This window comes from Salvelinus namaycush, chromosome 2 (genome assembly GCF_016432855.1).
Source record: "Salvelinus namaycush isolate Seneca chromosome 2, SaNama_1.0, whole genome shotgun sequence".
Classification (NCBI taxonomy): Eukaryota; Metazoa; Chordata; class Actinopteri; order Salmoniformes; family Salmonidae; genus Salvelinus; species Salvelinus namaycush.
In genome coordinates this window covers 35,118,014-35,137,696 of record NC_052308.1, presented here as the reverse complement: position 1 = coordinate 35,137,696, position 19,683 = coordinate 35,118,014, and the positions used below count along the sequence as shown (strand labels likewise).

The window sequence follows — 19,683 nt, the reverse complement described above, 5'->3', positions numbered from 1 at the left end:
TAAAGTGCTAAAGTGGCAATTATTTAGCTACTAACACTTTGTCCAACTTCCACAACTACTTCTTATCATCATTAGTCATTTACATTGGTATCACAAACATTACAGCTAAATTTGTCACCATACTTTAACACATTAAACCACTGACAACAGCTACAAATCATAAAATAAACCTGTTTAAATGCATTCGAGGGGAAAACAGGAAAAATATTAAAATCTTACAAAACTCCCAAGAAAGAGGGTTGGGAAGTTTATGATTGCAGCAATAGCCATAAAGTGAAGAAAAGTTCATTGAAGGTAAATTGGGGGCAGCACTCAATAGGATTGATTGCTTAACACAGTAATCAGTAACACCTTTATGTCCTGCTCAATAACAGACCAGTGTTCAGAGAGGGAGGTTGTTCAAGAAAAAAAATAACACTTGTTCACTTGTGTGAAGGATGAAAGAGACCAATTCTGCCCATTTCAGGGACGCTTCAACTTCAAGTGATAATTGCCTCCATCCCGAATTACTGTCTCAGGGAATATTCAAGTGTTTTGATTAAATTGGTTAAATATGAAGAAAAAAAACAGTATTGGTGTTGTTAGTAGGTATTGCTGGTGCTATAGCATATGGTTAAGGAGACTTTTAGCTGGAGTTTGATTTAAATGATATTGTGAAATGTAATAAGAACAATGTCAGAAGTCCAATAACAGTCACGTTTTATTAGATCTAGAAACAATCTATTCATTATTAACTGTTTATTAAACCCACTTAGCAAACGTGTTAAAGGGATAGTTCACCCAATTTAAAAATCACAGTGTAAGGAAAACAATATGAAAGTAGTCTTTGGAAAAGCAGAGACCACAACAATCCATGCTTTTGTTTACCTGGCTCACATCACCAAATGCCAACTAGCGTTTCTGTTCAAAAATCAATGCCAAGTCAATACTTCATGTTTGAAATGCTATGCCTAAATCATCCCTAAGTGTCTGAAATGTATTTTGTAGCACTATTAAATTACTGTAAGATGATGCATTTCTCATTATGAAGTTAGCTTAAGTGTGCAGCCAGGAATCCAAACTGGCAAACTATTGAAGTGGATATCTGATATAACAATGAATTCCCAACTGAAAAGTAGCTTAGTGCCTCCACACTTGTTACAGCATGTCCACTGAGTGACATGTCACAAACCTGGAGCAGTGGTACCATAACACCTATTGACAGGTTTAGCTATATGTTGTTTAGTTATTAAAATCCCTGCCAGGGAACATCAACCCCTTCTCCCCTCTAGAGCAGAGCAGATACAGCAGGACCATCCCTCCCCTGGAGGAGTTCCTTTAACACCGAATTGGGTACACAGACTTATTTCCCAACAGCAAGTTTACTTAAGGGTTGTTGGGAAATTGGATAAGATCTTTAATTTCCCAACTTTTACATTGTGTAAAGATTATTTCTTACTGAACAGCACAGGTTGGTATTTTACCACTGTAAAACAAGAGTAACAAGTTTTAAAAAATACAAAATTAAATCATTAAAAAAGTACAAATATAAAATTGAATCAATTATTTCCAAATCGGTCTGCTCGTTTCCTCTTCTTTGCCTGAAATGGGGGGGGGGAATGAACATGTAAGGAACATTCAACATAAATGTCATGTGTTTGAAATGTATACAGAAGAGCATATACAGAATTCATTGTAAATTGTGACTCAGGATTTAAATTTGTGGAATATGCATGTGCAACAGTAATAAATAGATCTTTCTTATCAAGTGAGATTAGAATTGCTGAATTATTATTTAAATGACAGGGTGGTGGTTAGGAAGCAGAAACATCACATCAGAGTATTAAGTCAGGATCAAAACAAGCAGGCCTGATACCTGCAACATTACAACTGCAAGCATCATCCTTACATATATGATTTAGTAATTTGATTACTTATTTATGCAAAATAATTAATAACCATATTGTATGCTAGATATCATAACAGCAGAAGTAAGCAATGCACAAAACACTAACTGCTTGTCATTGCTGGATGACTATATAGGTCATCGACATGCTCCGATACCATCTGGAATTCCTGTGTGTGTGTTCAAGAGAACATCAATCATTCAAGACATTTTCAAAAAACTCAAGGTAGAAACTTTGAGAACTGTAAAGTTAGACTCTACGCCTGTATACCCCTATGAACTTTGGAAACAATTACATTTTCCAAGAATATGAATTGTGGAATGTGGAAATTAAGCAATCATTTACACTTGTTAAAGATGACTCACATGACATTTACCCAACAGATTTTACACATCTATTGACTCAAAATAGGTTCATAACATCAACTAAAATGTTTGATTTTGGTTTTCTCTTTCAAACTTTGAGGCAATGCCCAATTCTTCTTCTTTCAAAACTTTGCTATTCTTCATTATTTTTCTGTTCTAAAACATTCTAATAGCAACTTACAAAACATTCTTATACCCTCCTTCCCAACACACAGCTATGTGAACATTTCATTCGCTTATTTTTAATGTTTCTCACAACAGTGTTTGATCACTTACAAATCTGTCCCACCAGCTCTCTTTTGGCAACAACAGGTCATAGCCCAAGAACATGAAAACAAAACCTTTTGTACCTCGCTATCTTCGGCCCCAACTACAGCAGCAGCAGTGAGAATCCCAAACCTCTCCTTCCTCTTTTTCAGCTTCTCGTCAACTTCAACCTGCAACACATCAGAAATGGATGAGGAGACTTAGTCTTTTGGAAAAGCAACAAATAAATGACATTCCGCTGACAGAAATGCCAAAGTACATTGAGTAAGGGGGAAGAAAAATACCCCCAAATTCTGGGTGTAAATTAAAAGGCTGAAAATCTGGTGGCCTGGCGATTAATGTTAAGGTTATGCGAGGACACAGCAAGCTTTTCCCTCACACACTGTGTTCTGGCAAGAGATTGCCAACAAGAACAAACTGACAGATTCCAGGTCACTGGTCAAACATTCAAAACACAACCCTTGAGGTCGGCTCCATCCCCGCCCACATCCCAGAACCAACGTGAGGAGTGGGAAGGGCTGAGAGTGGGACACCACATACAGCATTACTACCTTAAAGACCAACAAAGAAGGCAAATATGAGCTTTTGGTTGCGCTACCGCCATAATTGTTGAATTAAGAAGAAAAATAAGTTGGTCAAAGTTACATATTTTTCAGAAGTTTACATTTGTGGCCATAGGATACTTCAGCAATAATCAAATCAAAGTTTATTGGTCACGTGTACAGGGTGTAAACGGTACAGTGAAATGCTTCCTAGCAAGCTCTCCTCAACACAGGTTTCTCGACTAACTTTTTCCACTGGTGGCACCGGTGATACACATTTTTTCAGTTAATGGCACAAGCACATGATTTGGGGATGCGCAGGGATAATGACCTGACCTGTGGCCCATAATGTACCTGTATTCCATAAAGAACCAGGCAAAAAATGACTAGCCATCTTTTAAATTAGAATGCCCTTGCAGGGCTTGACATTCAGATAACTTTGCCATTGGCACACCGGGCCAGTACCAACTGAAAGCTACTGGCCCCCAATGAAAAGAAAACTGTCCTGGAAAAGCAGATGCTGCGCGCATCATTTAAATGTTATCTTTAATTTGCGGGCTGAGCAAGTAGCATAGTCTATAATGACCTAACCTCCATACACAAATATTACAATTTTAACTTGACAATATCAGATTTACATTGATTACATTTGCGCAATCTCAAAAAGTGTGTTATTGTTAGCGATCTTGAACAGTCAATATACAGTTGTAGGGCTCTATAAAATCTGCTTTTGGTAAATTCAGTTTTCCCCATTTAGTTTTTCCAGGTGTCCCTATTTTTATCAGGTTTTCACACTTTTTTAAATAGAAAAACTACAAAAGTCTGATGTTCTAATAAGTCCACAACAATGCTTAAACCCCATCAGAAGAAGGTGCAGTTGGGGGTGTAGTTTCCCTTTAATTCAGTTCACCGACGACACGATGGAACATGCTATAGGGAGGAAGTCAGAGACATGGTTGTGTGGTGCCAGGACAACAACCTCCCACAACGTCAGTAAGACAAAGGAGCAGATCGTGGACTACGGAGGAAACGGAGGGCCGTGCACGCCACAATTCACATTGACGTGGCTGCAGTGAAGGGGTCGAGAGCTTCAAGTTCCTCTGTGTTCACATCACTAAGGATCTATCATGGTCCAAACAAACCAGCACAGTCATGAAGAGGGCACGACATCGCCTCATACGCATCAATAGGCTGAAAAGATTTGTCATTGGTCCCCATATCCTCAAAAAGTTCTACAGCTGCACCACCGAGAGCATCCTGACCGGTTGTATCACCGCCTGGTATGGCAACTGCTCAGCATCCGACCATAAGGCGCTACAGAGGGTAGTGAGTACAGCCCAGTACATCACTGGGGCCAAGCTTCCTGCCATCCAGGATCTATATACTAAGCGATGTCAGAGGAAGGCCCAAAAAATTGTCAAAGACTCCAGTCACCCAGGTCATAGACTGTTCTCTCTGCTACCGCACGGCAAGCGGTACTGGAGTGCCAAGTCTTGTCTAGACTCCTTAACAGCTTCTACCTCCAAGCCATAAGACTGCTGAACAATTAATCAAATGGCCACCCACACTATACATTGACACCCCTGCTACTGCTGCTACTCGCTGTTTATTATCTATGCATAGTCACTTTACCCCTACCTACATGTGCAAATTACCTCGACAAAACTGTACCCCCGCATATTGACTCGGTACCCCCTGTATATAGCCTCGGTATTGTTACTGTGTTACTTTTCATATAATTTTTTACTTTAGTTTATTTTGTAAATATTTTCTTAACTATTTCTTGAACTGGATTGTTGGTTAAGGGTTTGTAAGTAAGCATTTCACGGTATGGTCTACTACACCTGTTGTATTCACCTGTTGTATTGTGACAAATAAAAATGTATTTGATTGAAGCCACATACCAGTCTATCAACCAAGCTCCTCCTTAAAATTCTGGTTCTCCAGATACCGACCATTCTCAATGTAAGATACTGCTTTTCTAGTACTGCCAGAGAAATTCCTTCCCAGAAGACCTCCATTCGCTGGAAAGTGATAAAGCAGTCCCCTTGAAAAGCTGCCTGCAAGTCCTCTCTCCTGAATTAGACAAGTCCACAGGTCTCATTTGAGTTGGGGGCCGGCTCTGAAGATCCGAGACTCTCAAACCAGAATTGTGCATGCATTAGTGCTAGATTCGAAGAACCCAATCACGCGGCTCCAGTCTCAAACACTATGATGACAAGCTTCTCCATCCTTGTGCTGACATTCACAGTCATTTCTGGTTTTGAAGGTACGTCGAAGCTGTGAGTCTGAACAACATTCAAATGCAGAGAATGGAAAGCCAAACCCCATGTGCCTAAAGTGTCTGACCTACACTATATATACAAAAGTATGTGGACACCCCTTCAAATTAGTGGATTCAGCTACTTCAGCCACACCCGTTGCTGACAGGTGTATAAAATCGAGCACACAGCCATGTAATCGCCGTAGACAAACATTGGCAGTAGAATGGCCTTACTGAAGAGCTGAGTGACTTTCAACGTGGCACCGTCATAGGATGCCACCTTTCAAAAAAAGTAAGTTCGTCAAATTTCTGCCCTGCTGGAGCTGCTATTGTGAAGTGGAAATGTCTAAGAGTAACAACGGCTCAGGAGCGAAGTGGTAGGCCACACAAGCTCACAGAGCGGGACCGCCGAGTGCTGAAGCGCATAGCGCGTAAAATGTGTCTGTCCTCGGTTGCAACACTCACTACAGAGCCCAAAACTGCTTCTGGAAGTACCTTCAGCACAATAACTGTCCGTCAGCAGCTTCATGAAATGGGTTGCCATGGCTGAGCAGCCTCACACAAGCCTAAGATCACCATGCTCAATGCCAAGCGTCGGCTGAAGTGCTGTAAAGCTTGCTGCCATTGAACTCTGGAGCAATGGAAACGCGTACTCTGGAGTGATTTATCACGCTTCACCATCTGGCAGTCAGACGGATGAATCTGGGTTTGGTGGATGCCAGGAGAACGCTACCTGCACGAATACATAGTGCCAACTGTAAAGTTTGGTGGAGGAAGAATAATGTTCTGGGGCTGTTTTTCATGGTTTGGGCTAAGCCCCTTAGTTTCAGTGAAGGGAAATCTTAACGCTACAGCATAGTGACATTTTAGACGATTCTGTGCTTCCAACTTTGTGGCAACAGTTTGGGGAAGGCCCTTTGCTGTTTCAGCATGACAATGCCGCCGTGCACAAAGGAAGGTCCATACATACATGTTTTTTTGAGAACAGTGTGGAAGAACTTGACTGGCCTGCAAAGAGCCCTGACCTCAACCCCATTGAACACCTTTGGGATGAATTGGAATGCCGACTGCGAGCCAGGCCTAATCACCCAACATCAGTGCCCACCTCACTAATGCTCATGGGTGAATGGAAGCAAGTCCCTGCAGCAATGTTCCAACATCTAGTGGAAAGCCATCCCAGAAGAGAGGAGGCTGTTATAGCAGCAAAGGGGGAACCAACTCCATATTAATGCCCATGATTTTGGAATGAGTTGTTCGACGAGCAGGTGTCCACATACTTTTGGTCATGTAGTGTACCTTCTTCCAGGCTCTGCCTTCACCAACCAGCCTTCTATTGAACAGGAATGGATTGTTTTGGCCCCTTCACAGTGAAGATGTGCCGAAGGAATGAGAAGAGGTGGGAAATCTTTTCATTTCCAATTACTTAATACTATTTTCACACAATACTTTCACAAGATATTGATGAACAGAAGAACATAATCATATACTGAGAGGATTTGTTTGTCACAAAAGATTGAGATGAGGGAAGGGTTGTTTCAGTGTTGGCCTATGAAAAGAGTTGTGCATTTCTTTAAGGCCGGCACAGTCAGTGAAAGGCTCTGTGGGTTCTCCATAGTTCACATGGCAAACTCTCAAAAACCGGTTGTCCCCCCCTGCCCCTGTGATGCCTTAAGCAGAGGCCAGTGTTGACACAGTGCTGGCCAATCTAATTTTGATTGTCAGGAGCAGGGAACAGCAATCCCCCCTCCACCCCCCGAGATCATCAAGTTCATCCCCCCACCCCTAGAACAATATTCAGCCATTCCTGGGCCTCACGGAGTGAGCTCACTGGAGTTAATCTCTCAGGCCTCTCTATCCTCCCTCTCTTGCTCTCCCTCTTCCTCGCTCTCTTTCTTTCTCTATTCACAAAGCCATTCTAGAACAGCTTGAATTAGTGACAGTTATTATTCAAACTAATGAGTAAAAAATCAGAGGCTACAATAGTGGACCATGGCATGTAGCTAAGTGCATTCACAAATCTATCATTCTTAACTAAATGCAAAGACGAGGGGAAAATGAACCGGTCAGAGGCGAGATGACGGATCTAACACTTTTCGTATGATGTCACTTTTTCCACAAATCACAACCTTGCCCACAGAAACACTCAAATACGAAAGCTTTCAGACATTGCTATTTCTGATTAATAGAAACCGACAAAGAACTCTCGATCATCTCTGTACCTTGACATCACCCACTGGGCAAAAACTGGTTGAATCAATGTTGTTTCCACATCATTTCAACCCCTAAAAATCTATGTGATGACGTTGAAAATTAATTTGGGTTTGCAAAAAGTAAATAAAAAGTAAGTTAACTTTTTTTTAACCTAAATCCAATGTGATCTTTTTTTGATTTCACATCGAATTCACGTTAGTTGACAACTCTAATATTAATAATATTTCTACTACTCTACATAGCATTTTAGTTACCGTTTATACACACTGCATATTTATTTATATACTGGATTCTTGACATAGCTCACTGTAATATATACTGCTGAGCGATTAGTGGTTTTTGAGGTCGGTTCGATTTCGATTAGTATAATTTTTTTAACGAAATACACTATGCATTATGTGAGTTGAATGCTTTAACACAGAATAAAACAATGAATAAAAGTCCCATGATGGTAGTGACCATTACTGCTTACCATTACTGCTTATTAACCATCATTTATTCACATTACTTTAATCAAATTTCAGTTGTGTATCTTTGTTTTATTTGATTACTATTATTTAATTCCAAGTCATCACCTCATCTCTATAGAGCTGCTGCCTTATACTGTCTGACAAAATCACTATTTTAGTAGTTCTTTAAAATAAATAAGGCATATTTTTATGACTGCTGAATGCCAACTATTGTTCACTTCGATCATGTATTTTCATGAAGAGATACCTCACGAAGCAACGGCTCTCTATCCCTCTCGATCATGCAAATCCCCATCCAAATCCATCAGTTTAAGCTTGAGATATGTATTTTTTGCATGGGCTGCGTCTCAATCAACCGCATCTACCCAATGTTGTCCTTCTGAAAATCGGTAGCGTCCGAACGCTTTGGCTTACAAACTAATATGACCACTCTATAGATAGGGGACTCGTCTGAAGGTAACCCATACAAACGAATGGAAGTATGGAGGTAGTTTTGTGCCAACAAAAATAAGGGGTTAAATGTGTCAAAAAATATATACATTTCCTGAGCTTTCTTATATCTCCTAGATATAGGACACTTCAAAACATTCAGTATGGTCAATTTTTTTACTGTATTTTCAACCAATTTATGAATGTGTTATTCAACGCGTTTCAATGGGAAATAGTAGTAAAGGCCAAATTAAATATTGTTTCAAATATAGATTTTTTTTTATACCTAAAGGGGTCATAAAATTAAAAATCAAAAAGCTAAATGATCCATGGTATGACCATCTTAAAACAATTCCATATGTTAGCTTAGTATCCCCCCCAACAGCTTAAGACGGAGGTTAAAAATAAAATTGCACTACTAATATATTTCCTGCTGTATATATCATTCCTAGTATATCTTGTGTAAATTAATTTGGTGTAGATACGTAAAGAATGCATTTGGATTACTGTTACAGTGCTATTTGGGTTGTCAATTGGATTCGTTCCGACATTCCTTTATTTCTTGTTCTTAGTTTAAGTTGATTATTTGTGTACACCTGTTTGAGATTTTACTGCATTGTTAGGAGCTAGTAACATAAGCATTTTGCTGCACCCGCTATAACATCTGCTAAACTGTGTAAGCGACTAATAAACTTTGTTTTGAACTCAACCAAATGTAAATCAAAACTAGATGTTGAACTGACGTCTATGCCCCTATTCTGAGGGACATTAAATTATGTGACATGTCAAGAAGCCTTCTTTATTTTCCCAGATATGTATGGCCAGATTGGACAGATGGCCCTCTATGCTTCTATTCAAAAGTGTGTGCGTACATTTGAGTGTGGTTCCATACACTTTGTGGGGGGGGAAAGGGCCTATTGCTATTATAATTCCAGATTCAAATGCAGATAGAGCTGAAAGTCCAGCCAAGCCTCCTCCTTAAAAATCACACATGTAAATGATGGTCCTTCAAATGAGTAGACAAATGCCTTGTCTATGTGTGGAGAATGATAAATGACCAAAGCTGGGGATTCAGTTATTCACTCATTCATTCTCAGGACCGATAAATTAAATTTGGCTCATTGCTTTTCTTCAATTCAAATTAAAGTATGCATGATGTGGTAATGCAGAAAACGGCTCGTCAATTGTCTTTTGTGGAATGCAGGGTAGGGAGAGGGGGGCACAGCGTAGTGATTGCCGGCCATCACATATGGGGGAAGTCATCAGTCTCACCCCACTCAAATTCAAACCGTTGCAGATATAAAAAGATTTCAGCAATGATTTAGGTGCTGGTGGGAGCCTTTGACAGCATAGCAGTGACAGTGAGTGGCTGGCTTTGCGGTGTAATAGGCATTAGTGTTCCACTGTATCCTGATACTTCTGTACTATTTCAATACTATAACATGAAAAACGGTTCAGTACTAGATTGAGAGATTATGAACTCTGTCTATCAGTGCAGCCTATGTCCCCTTATAGCGTGAGTGCTCCGTGCTTGCTACACTTACTCATTGCTAGCTCTAGCCTGTCCTGGGGAACGACTGCACTCACTGGGAGTCTGGGATGCATCATGTTAGCTCCCCACTGCACAGAAATGAACACACTTGAATAATGCAACACGGCATGTAGAAATGTTGCAGCTGTTAATTACTGTTCGCAAAACAATGCCCATTACAGGCTAGGACACTTTACAATGCAAGAAGATAGCTTTGTAGGCTAACTTTCGTTGCTAGCTTACTCCTGAAGCTAACATCAAGTCACTACCCTAGTACTTTGTTCGTGATAAATTACTTACTTTACGTAAACTATAACGCAAAATATGTTGATTTCAAGCTGAAAAACCATACACCAAAACCATAGTCATTGCCAAAAATGATACGCCTCTCCTGTCTCCATCACCATCACATCCATGTGAATGACGTCATTAGGTCTTGAGATGCTTCTTCTATGCAAATGTTGTTGACCAGTACAATAAGTCCCAAATAGAAAGGAAACGGATTGTCTTTCATCTGTTGCCCCATGAAATCAGCAAAAACAAGCTCAACTCAATGCATGCACACACTTTTAGAATATGCATTCATCTGTACGCGTAACCTCAGTAAATGGGTACACAGAAGAGAAATGGAGAGCAGAGGATAAGGTGGGTGTGGGGGATACAGTTTTGAACTCTAGGCTTGTTTACACAATTTCTATAACAGCCATCCACCATACATTCTAATGAGTTGGTGATTAATCAGACTGGTGATTTTATGCTCACGCACGATTTTAAGTTAAAAGAACAGAGATTTTTTAATTGTGTATATGATGTAACAGTTAGTAAAACATATTTGCTTCTAAATACGGGTAGATATGGTTTGTATGACTTAAAGGAATAATCCACTCAAAACTACAAATCCCTATGATTTACATTGTTAAATAATGCAAATATATGAGAACAATATAGGTTGCAATTTTTTGGGCAATATCAGCGTTATAATAAGTTAGGAAGCAACATGTGAAAATTGTGGAAATCTGCAGTGCTCAAGTTGACTACAAAACCCACAATGGAATGTTCCCCATAGAAAGTGTCACGATCGTCAAAGGGACTGAGAGAGGACCAAGGCGCAGCGCGTGGAAAGTACATCTTTTTATTTAAAGAAGGAAAAAACAAAACAACAAAACAGACGACCGTGAAGCTATACAAACATAAGTGCTGACACAAAACACTTCGACATAGACAATTCCCCACAAACAGCTAAAGCCTATGGTTGCCTTAAATATGGCTCCCAATCAGAGACAACAATAACCAGCTGTCTCTAATTGAGACCCAATTCAGGCAACCATAGACTTTCCTAGATACCTACACTCAACCATAGACACAGCTAGACTTCTATACTAAACAAAAACCCAACTACTCTAATAAACCCCCTCAACCTTACAACCACCCTAGACACTACAAAAAACACATACATTTCCCATGTCACACCCTGACCTAACTAAAATAATTAAGAAAACAAAGAATACTAAGGCCAGGGCGTGACATAACCCCCCCCTTAAGGTGCGAACTCCGGGCGCACCAGCACATAGTCTAGGGGAGGGTCTGGGTGGGCGTCCGTCCACGGCGGCGGCTCCGGCACTGGTCGTGGTCCCCACCCCACCATAGTCACTACCCGCTTACGTAGCCTCCTCCAAATGGCCACCCTCCACATTAACCCCACTGGATTAAGGGGCAGCACCGGACTAAGGGGCAGTACCGGACTAAGGGGCAGCACCGGACTAAGGGGCAGCACCGGACTAAGGGGCAGCACCGGACTAAGGGGCAGCACCAGGATAAGGGGCAGCACCAGGATAAGGGGCAGCACCAGGATAAGGGGCAGCACCAGGATAAGGGGCAGCACCAGGATAAGGGGCAGCTCCGGACTGAGGGACGGCAGCTCCGGACTGAGGGACGGATCCTGGCTGGATGACTGCTCTGGCGGATCTTGGCTGGACGGCTCTGGCGGATCCTGGCTGGACGGCTCATGGCTGGCTGACGGATCTGGCTGCTCATGGCTGGCTGACGGATCTGGCTGCTCATGGCTGGCTGACGGATCTGGCTGCTCATGGCTGGCTGACGGATCTGGCTGCTCATGGCTGGCTGACGGATCTGGCTGCTCATGGCTGGCTGACGGCTCTGGCAGATCCTGTCTGGCTGACGGCTCTGGCAGATCCTGTCTGGCTGGCGGCTCTGGCAGATCCTGTCTGGTTGGCGGCTCTGGCAGATCCTGTCTGGTTGGCGGCTCTGGCAGATCCTGTCTGGTTGGCGGCTCTGGCAGATCCTGTCTGGTTGGCGGCTCTGGCAGATCCTGTCTGGTTGGCGGCTCTGGCAGATCCTGACTGACTAATGGCTCTAGCGGCTCCTGACTGACTAATGGCTCTGACGGCTCGGGACAGACGGGCGGCTCTAATGGCTCGGGACAGACGGATGGCTCAGACGGCGCTGGGCAGACGGATGGCTCAGATGGCGCTGGGGAGACGGATGGCTCAGATGGCGCTGGGGAGACGGATGGCTCAGATGGCGCTGGGGAGACGGATGGCTCAGATGGCGCTGGGCAGACGGATGGCTCTGGCCGGAATAGGCGCACTGTAGGCCTGGTGCGTGGTGCCGGAACTGGAGGCACCGGGCTAAGGACACGCACCTTCAGGCTAGTGCGGGGAGAAGGAACAGGGCATACTGGACCCTGGGGACGCACATTAGGCCTAGTGCGTGGTGCCGGAACTGGTGGTACCGGGCTGGGGACACGCATCTCAGGGCTAATGCGGGGAGCAGCAACAGGATGCACAGGACTCTGGAGACGCACAGGAGGCTTGGTGCGTGGTGCCGGAATTGGTGGTACCGGGCTGGAGACACGCACCATAGGACGAGTGCGTGGAGGAGGAACAGGGCTCTGGAGACACACTGGAAGCCTGGTGCGTGGTGTAGGCACTGGTGGAACTGGACTGGGGCGGGGAGGTGGCGCCGGAAATACCGGACCGTGCAGGCTTACTGGTTCCCTTGAGCACCGAGCCTGCCCAACCTTACCTGGTTGAATGCTCCCCGTCGCCCTACCCGTGCGGGGAGGCGGAATAACCCGCACCGGGCTATGTAGGTGAACCGGGGACACCATGCGTAAGGCTGGTGCCATGTATGCCGGCCCGAGGAGACGCACTGGAGACCAGACGCGTTGAGCCGGCTTCATGACACCTGGCTCAATGCCCAATCTAGCCCTACCAGTGCGGGGAGGTAGAATAACCCGCACCGGGCTATGAACACATACAGGAGACACCGTGCGCTCTACTGCGTAACACGGTGTTCGCCCGTACTCCCGCTCTCCACGGTTAGCCTGGGAAGTGGGCGCAGGTCTCCTACCTGCCCTCGGCCCACTACCTCTAAGCCCCCCCCCAAGAATTTTTTTGGGCTGACTCACAGGCTTCCTACCGCGTCGTCGTGCTGCCTCCATTCGCCGGTATCCCTCCTCACACTGCGCCAGAGAATCCCAGGCTGGCTCCGGCACTCGCCCTGGGTCGATCGCCCAACTGTCGATCTCCTCCCACGTAGTGTAGTCCATATTACGCTCCCATTTCCATTCCTCCTTGCGCTGCTCCTGTTGCCGCTTTTCACGCTGCTTGATCCCGCATTGGTGGGGAATTCTGTCACGATCGTCAAAGGGACTGAGAGGACCAAGGCGCAGCGCGTGGAAAGTACATCTTCTTTTTATTTAAAGAAGGAAAAAACAAAACAACAAAACAGACGACCGTGAAGCTATACAAACATAAGTGCTGACACAAAACACTTCGACATAGACAATTCCCCACAAACAGCTAAAGCCTATGGTTGCCTTAAATATGGCTCCCAATCAGAGACAACAATAACCAGCTGTCTCTAATTGAGACCCAATTCAGGCAACCATAGACTTTCCTAGATACCTACACTCAACCATAGACACAGCTAGACTTCTATACTAAACAAAAACCCAACTACTCTAATAAACCCCCTCAACCTTACAACCACCCTAGACACTACAAAAAACACATACATTTCCCATGTCACACCCTGACCTAACTAAAATAATTAAGAAAACAAAGAATACTAAGGCCAGGGCGTGACAGAAAGGCTGGTAGCTAGCTAGAAAACGTAACAACACACAATAATACAAAAGTCAATATCAGCATGTGAAGTATTTAGCCAGTTGTAAAATCCCTGAAATAAACGGCATTATCTGACTATGTTCAACCTGGTAGAGATTGGGTTTCTAGCTCAAAGCTGTGTGAGCCAAGTTGCCATGGCAACGCGAAAGGGCCCTGCGAGCCTGCAAGATTGAAGACAAGAGGATAAAATTGCTTTGCACAATGGTAGTTGAAGGAAGAAAGGATATTAACATTTGAACAAAATATACACTTTGTCATAACGATTTAGAGAGATGGATGGGCTCCCGAGTGGCGCAGCGTTCTAAGGCACTGCATCTCAGCGCTAGAGGCGTGCGTCACTACAGACACCCTGGTTCGAATCCAGGCTGTATCACAACCAGCCGTGATTGGGAGTCCAATAGGGCGGCACACAATTGGCCGAGTGTCGTCCGGGTTTGGCTGGTGTAGGCCGTCATTGTAAATAAGAATTAGTTCTTAACTGACTTGCCTAGTTAAATAAAGGTTACACGTGTTCAAGACAAAAATACATAGTGGCTGCGGTTTTGGATTTTCTGGAAACCCGACATGGCTAAAAATATAGATTTTTTATGTAGCTGCTTCCCACTCCGCTGACTACATAGTAGCTTGCTCAGTGCTCCCCTGCCGCTTTGATTGGCGATGACTCCTTTGTCTGGTGTAGCTTACATACACATTTCATGTTGTACACAAAGGACATGGTTGAAATGTTCGAACTATTGAATTCCATGCCTTAGTAGGCTATTAATAGAGATTCTCCTGTACTTTTGCATACTTTCTATGCAGTAGTTCTGAAAGTAGCACGCACGGTCTCCAGAAATTGCATACTACTTCACATACAGTACCGGTCAAGTTTTAGAACACCTACTCATTCAAGGGTTTTTCTTTATTTTTTTTACTATTTTCTACATTGTAGAATAATAGTGAAGACATCAAAATCATGAAATAACACATATGGAATCATGTAGTAACCAAAAAAGTGTTCAACAAATCAACATTTATTTTATATTTCAGATTCTTCAAATAGCCAACCCTTTGCCTTGATGACAGTTTTGCACACTCTTGGCATTCTCTCAACCACTTTCATGAGGTAGTCACCTGGAATGCATTTCAATTAACAGATGTGCCTTCTCACTGAGATTCAGTGCCTTAGACTGCTGCGCCACGCAGGAGCCATGTACAGTGTGCCTTCAGAAAGTGTTCACACTCCTTGACTTTTTCCACAATTTGGTGTGTTACAGCCTGAATTTAAAATGTATTAAATAGAGATTTTTTTGGGGTCACTGGCCTACACATAATACCAATAAAGTCAAAGTGGAATTATGTTTCTGTATTTTTAAATTTTATTTTTTACAAATTAATAAAACAAAGACTACATTTCTTGAGTCAATAAGTAAGTATTCAACCCCTTTGTTATGGCAAGTCTAAATAAAATCAGGAGTAAAAATTTGCCTAACAAGTCACATAATTAATAAGATGCATGGACTCCCTCTGTGTGCAATGATAGTGTTTAACATTATTTAACGGGCAAATTTTGCACAATACAGGTGTGGAAAGCCTGACTTACCCAGAAAGCTGTAATAACCAGATTTTTTTTAAAGACACATAGAACATACAATAGCTATTTAGCTAGCATTAGAAAGATACATATTTTAAGCTTCTTTACTCTTTTTATAACTGGCACTACTTACAATATACTGCTATCCTTCAATCAATGTAAGCTCACTAATAGATAGATTAGGCTGCGTAATATACAGGTTCTATAAACCTAATATAATTTCATGGAGATTTAGTTCAGTCTAACTAACCTAAACTTTGTGAGAAGCACTAACTGCTGTAAGTTTAACACAAAAGTGACACTGTATATAAAAAAGCATGATCCCATATTGCCTATGTAAGTTGGACATCACAGAAAAAATAGGAATGATCCACCAGTACCCACAAATCATTCAGGGGGAGAGCAATAACAAATGAAGACATAAAACGTGAAAATGTGTTCTGCCCATCCCACCCCCATTCCCAAAACCTGCAAGGCCTCTCTACAAGCTCAACTGCAGATTGTCAAAACTAATCTTGACATTACTGAGAACAAATCCAACCCCAAAGATCAAAAGGTGAAAGGTCAGGGATACTCTGACAGGGATAGAGGGAGGTCACAAAAACAGACCAGCACCCATTCCTTTAAAAAAAAGAAAAGAGGGGAGGAAATACTACGAAACAAATTACTGAAAACAGTTGTGAACCTAGCTACCTTATATATTCAACGTACAAATATTTAAAATAAATAAAAGAAATGTAGGGAAAGGGTGCAAATGTAAGATGGCGCCGACAGATATGGCAGCTCTACTTCTAGCTCCTAAGCAACTTTGCAGTATTTTCTATTTTTTTGGAGTGTTATGTCTTACATTATTAGCCTAGAATTTGTTATTACATACAGCCGGAAATAACTTTTGGATATCAAAGCGTCCGGTAACCAGGAATACGACTTTCTTGAATTGGATCCTTTGTTCGTACCTCCCAGGGCAATTTAACTTATTCCAGAGGCTGCTCCAAAACACCGCCGGCGGAGAAGAGGTATTCAGAGTGGACTTCCAGTCCAACTTCCGAGTATATTACTCGCTAATGTTCAGTCTCTGGATAATAAAGTAGACGAGCTCAGGGCGAGGATCTCCCAGAGAGACATTTGGGATTGTAACATACTCTGTTTCATGGAAACATGGCTCTCTCAGGATACACTGTCCCCATCCATACAGCCAGCTGGGTTCTCAGTACATCGGTCAGACAGGAATAAAGAACTCTCCGGGAAGAAGAAAGGCGGGAGTGTATGTTTCATGATTAAATTTGAAATGCCTACAAGGCCCTCCCCCGCCCTCCCTTCGGAAAATCTGATCACGACTCCATTTTGCTCCTCCCTTCATATAGGCACAAACTCAAACAGGAAGTACCCGTGCTAAGGTCTATTCAACGCTGGTCTGACCAATCGGAATCCATGCTTCAAGATTGTTTTTATCATGCGGATTGGGATATTTTCCGAGTAGCCTTTAAGAATAACATCAACGAATACGGTGACTGAGTTCATCAGGAAGTGTATAGTAGATGTTGTACACACTGTGACTATTAAAACATACAGCATTTGCGCAAAACTGAAAGTGTGAACCACCGCGTTTAACCATGGCAAGGTGACTGGGAATATGGCCGAATACAAACATTGTAGTTATTCCCTCCTTAGGCAATCAAACAGGCAAAAAGTCAGTACAGAGACAAAGTGGAGTTGCAATTCAACAGCTCAGACACCAAAGGGAAAACCAGCCATGTCGTGGACACCAACGTCTTGCTCCTGGACAAGCTAAACACCTTCTTCGCCTGCTTTGAGGATAACACAGTGCCACTGACGCGGCCCGCTACCAAGGACTGAGGGCCCTCCCTCTCCTTTTCCGTGGCCGACGTGAGTAAGACATTTAAGCTTGTTAACCCTCGCAAGGCTGTCGGCCCAGACGGCATCCCTAGCCGCAACCTCAGAGCATGCGCAGACCAGCTGGCTGGAGTGTTTACGGACATATATAATCTCTCCCTATCCCAGTCTGCTGTCACCACTTGCTTCAAGATGGCCACCATTGTTCCTTTACCCAAGAAAGGAAAGGTAACACAACTAAATGACAATCGCCCCGTAGCACTCACTTCTGACCCACTTCAATTTGCTTACCGCCCAAATAGATCCACAGACGACGCAATCGCCATCGCACTCCACACTACCCTATCCCATCTGGACAAGAGGAATACCTGTGTAAGAATGCTGTTCATTGACTATAGCTCAGACTTCAACACCATATTACCCTCCAAGCTCATCATTAAACTCTGGGCCCTGGGTCTGAAACCCGCACTGTGTAACTGGGTCCTGGACTTCCTGACGGGCCACCCCCAGGTGGTGAAGGTAGGAAACAACACCACCACTTCGCTGATCCTCAACACACAGGGACCCCAGAAGGGTACGCGCTTATCCCCCTCCTGTACTCCCTGTTCACCCATGACTGCGTGACCACGCACGCCTCCAAATCAATCAAGTTTGCAGACACAACAGTAGTAGGTCTGATTACCAACAATGATGAGACAGCCTACAGGGAGGTGGTGAGTGCCCTGGGAGAGTGGTGCCAGGAAAATAACCTCTCACTCAACGTCAACAAAATACAGGAGCTGATTGTGGACTTCAGGAAACAGCAGAGGGAGGATGCCCCTATCCACATCGACAGGAACGCAGTGGAGAAGGTGGAAAGCTTCAAGTACACATCACTGATGATCTGAAATGATCCACCCACACAGACAGTGTGGTGAAAAAGGTGCAACAGCGTCTCTTCAACCTCAGGAGGATGAAGAAATTTGGCTTGACCCCTAAAACCCTAACTTACTTTTAAAGATGGACAATTGAGAGCATCCTGTTGGGCTGTATCACCACCTGGTACGGCAACTGCACCGCCCGCAACCGCAGGGCTCTCCAGAGGGTGGTGCGGTCTGCCCAATGCATCACCAGGGGCAAACTACCCACCCTCCGGGACACCTACAGCACCCAATGTCACAGGAAGGCCAAAAAGATAATCAAGGATGTCAACCACCCGAGCCACTGCCTGTTCACCCTGCTACCATCCAGCAGCTCTAGGTCAGTACAGGTGCATTAAAGCTGAGACCGAGAGACTGAAAAACAGCTTCTATCTCATGGCCATCAGACTTTTAAATAGCCATCACTAGCCGGCTTCCACCCGGTTACGCAACCCTGCACCTTAGAGGTTGCTGCCCTATATACAGTGGGGCAAAAAAGTATTTAGTCAGCCACCAATTGTGCAAGTTCTCCCACTTAAAAAGATGAGAGAGGCCTGTAATTTGCATCATAGGTACACTTCAACTATGACAGACAAAATGAGGGAAAAAAATGCAGAAAATCACATTGTAGGATTTTTTATGAATTTATTTGCAAATTATGGTGGAAAATAAGTATTTGGTCAATAACAAAAGTTTATCTCAATACTTTGTTATATACCCTTTGTTGGCAATGACAGAGGTCAAACGTTTTCTGTAAGTCTTCACAAGGTTTTCACACACTGTTGCTGGTATTTTGGCCCATTCCTCCATGCAGATCTCCTCTAGAGCAGTGATGTTTTGGGGCTGTTGCTGGGCAACACGGACTTCCAACTCCCTCCAAAGATTTTCTATGGGGTTGAGATCTGGAGACTGGCTAGGCCACTCCAGGACCTTGAAATGCTTCTTACGAAGCCACTCCTTCGTTGCCCGGGTGGTGTGTTTGGGATCATTGTCATGCTGAAAGACCCAGCCACGTTTCATCTTCAATGCCCTTGCTGATGGAAGGAGGTTTTCACTCAAAATCTCACGATACATGGCCCCATTCATTCTTTCCTTAACACGGATCAGTCGTCCTGGTCCCTTTGCAGAAAAACAGCCCCAAAGCATGATGTTTCCACCCCCATGCTTCACAGTAGGTATGGTGTTCTTTGGATGCAACTCAGCATTCTTTGTCCTCCAAACACGACGAGTTGAGTTTTTACC

General features: G+C 43.5%; 1 protein-coding gene across 4 annotated transcripts in view; it reads right to left on the bottom strand.

Moving 5' to 3' along the window:
* Nucleotides 1–682: 682 nt before the first annotated feature.
* Nucleotides 683–19,683, bottom strand: part of LOC120062076 (SAP domain-containing ribonucleoprotein-like) — a 65,252-nt gene continuing 46,251 nt past the window's right edge. For 2 of the 4 annotated variants that reach the window (XM_039011885.1, XM_039011893.1), the window contains exons 10-12: nt 2,602–2,688; nt 1,995–2,055; nt 683–1,580 (exon numbers count right to left, since the gene is read on the bottom strand). In XM_039011885.1, the coding sequence (XP_038867813.1) occupies nt 1,543–1,580; nt 1,995–2,055; nt 2,602–2,688 (186 nt within the window). In that variant the 3' untranslated portion in view covers nt 683–1,542. The remainder of the gene's footprint in view (nt 1,581–1,994; nt 2,056–2,601; nt 2,689–19,683) is intronic. The other 2 variants (XM_039011900.1, XM_039011908.1) reach the window with 1 other exon arrangement.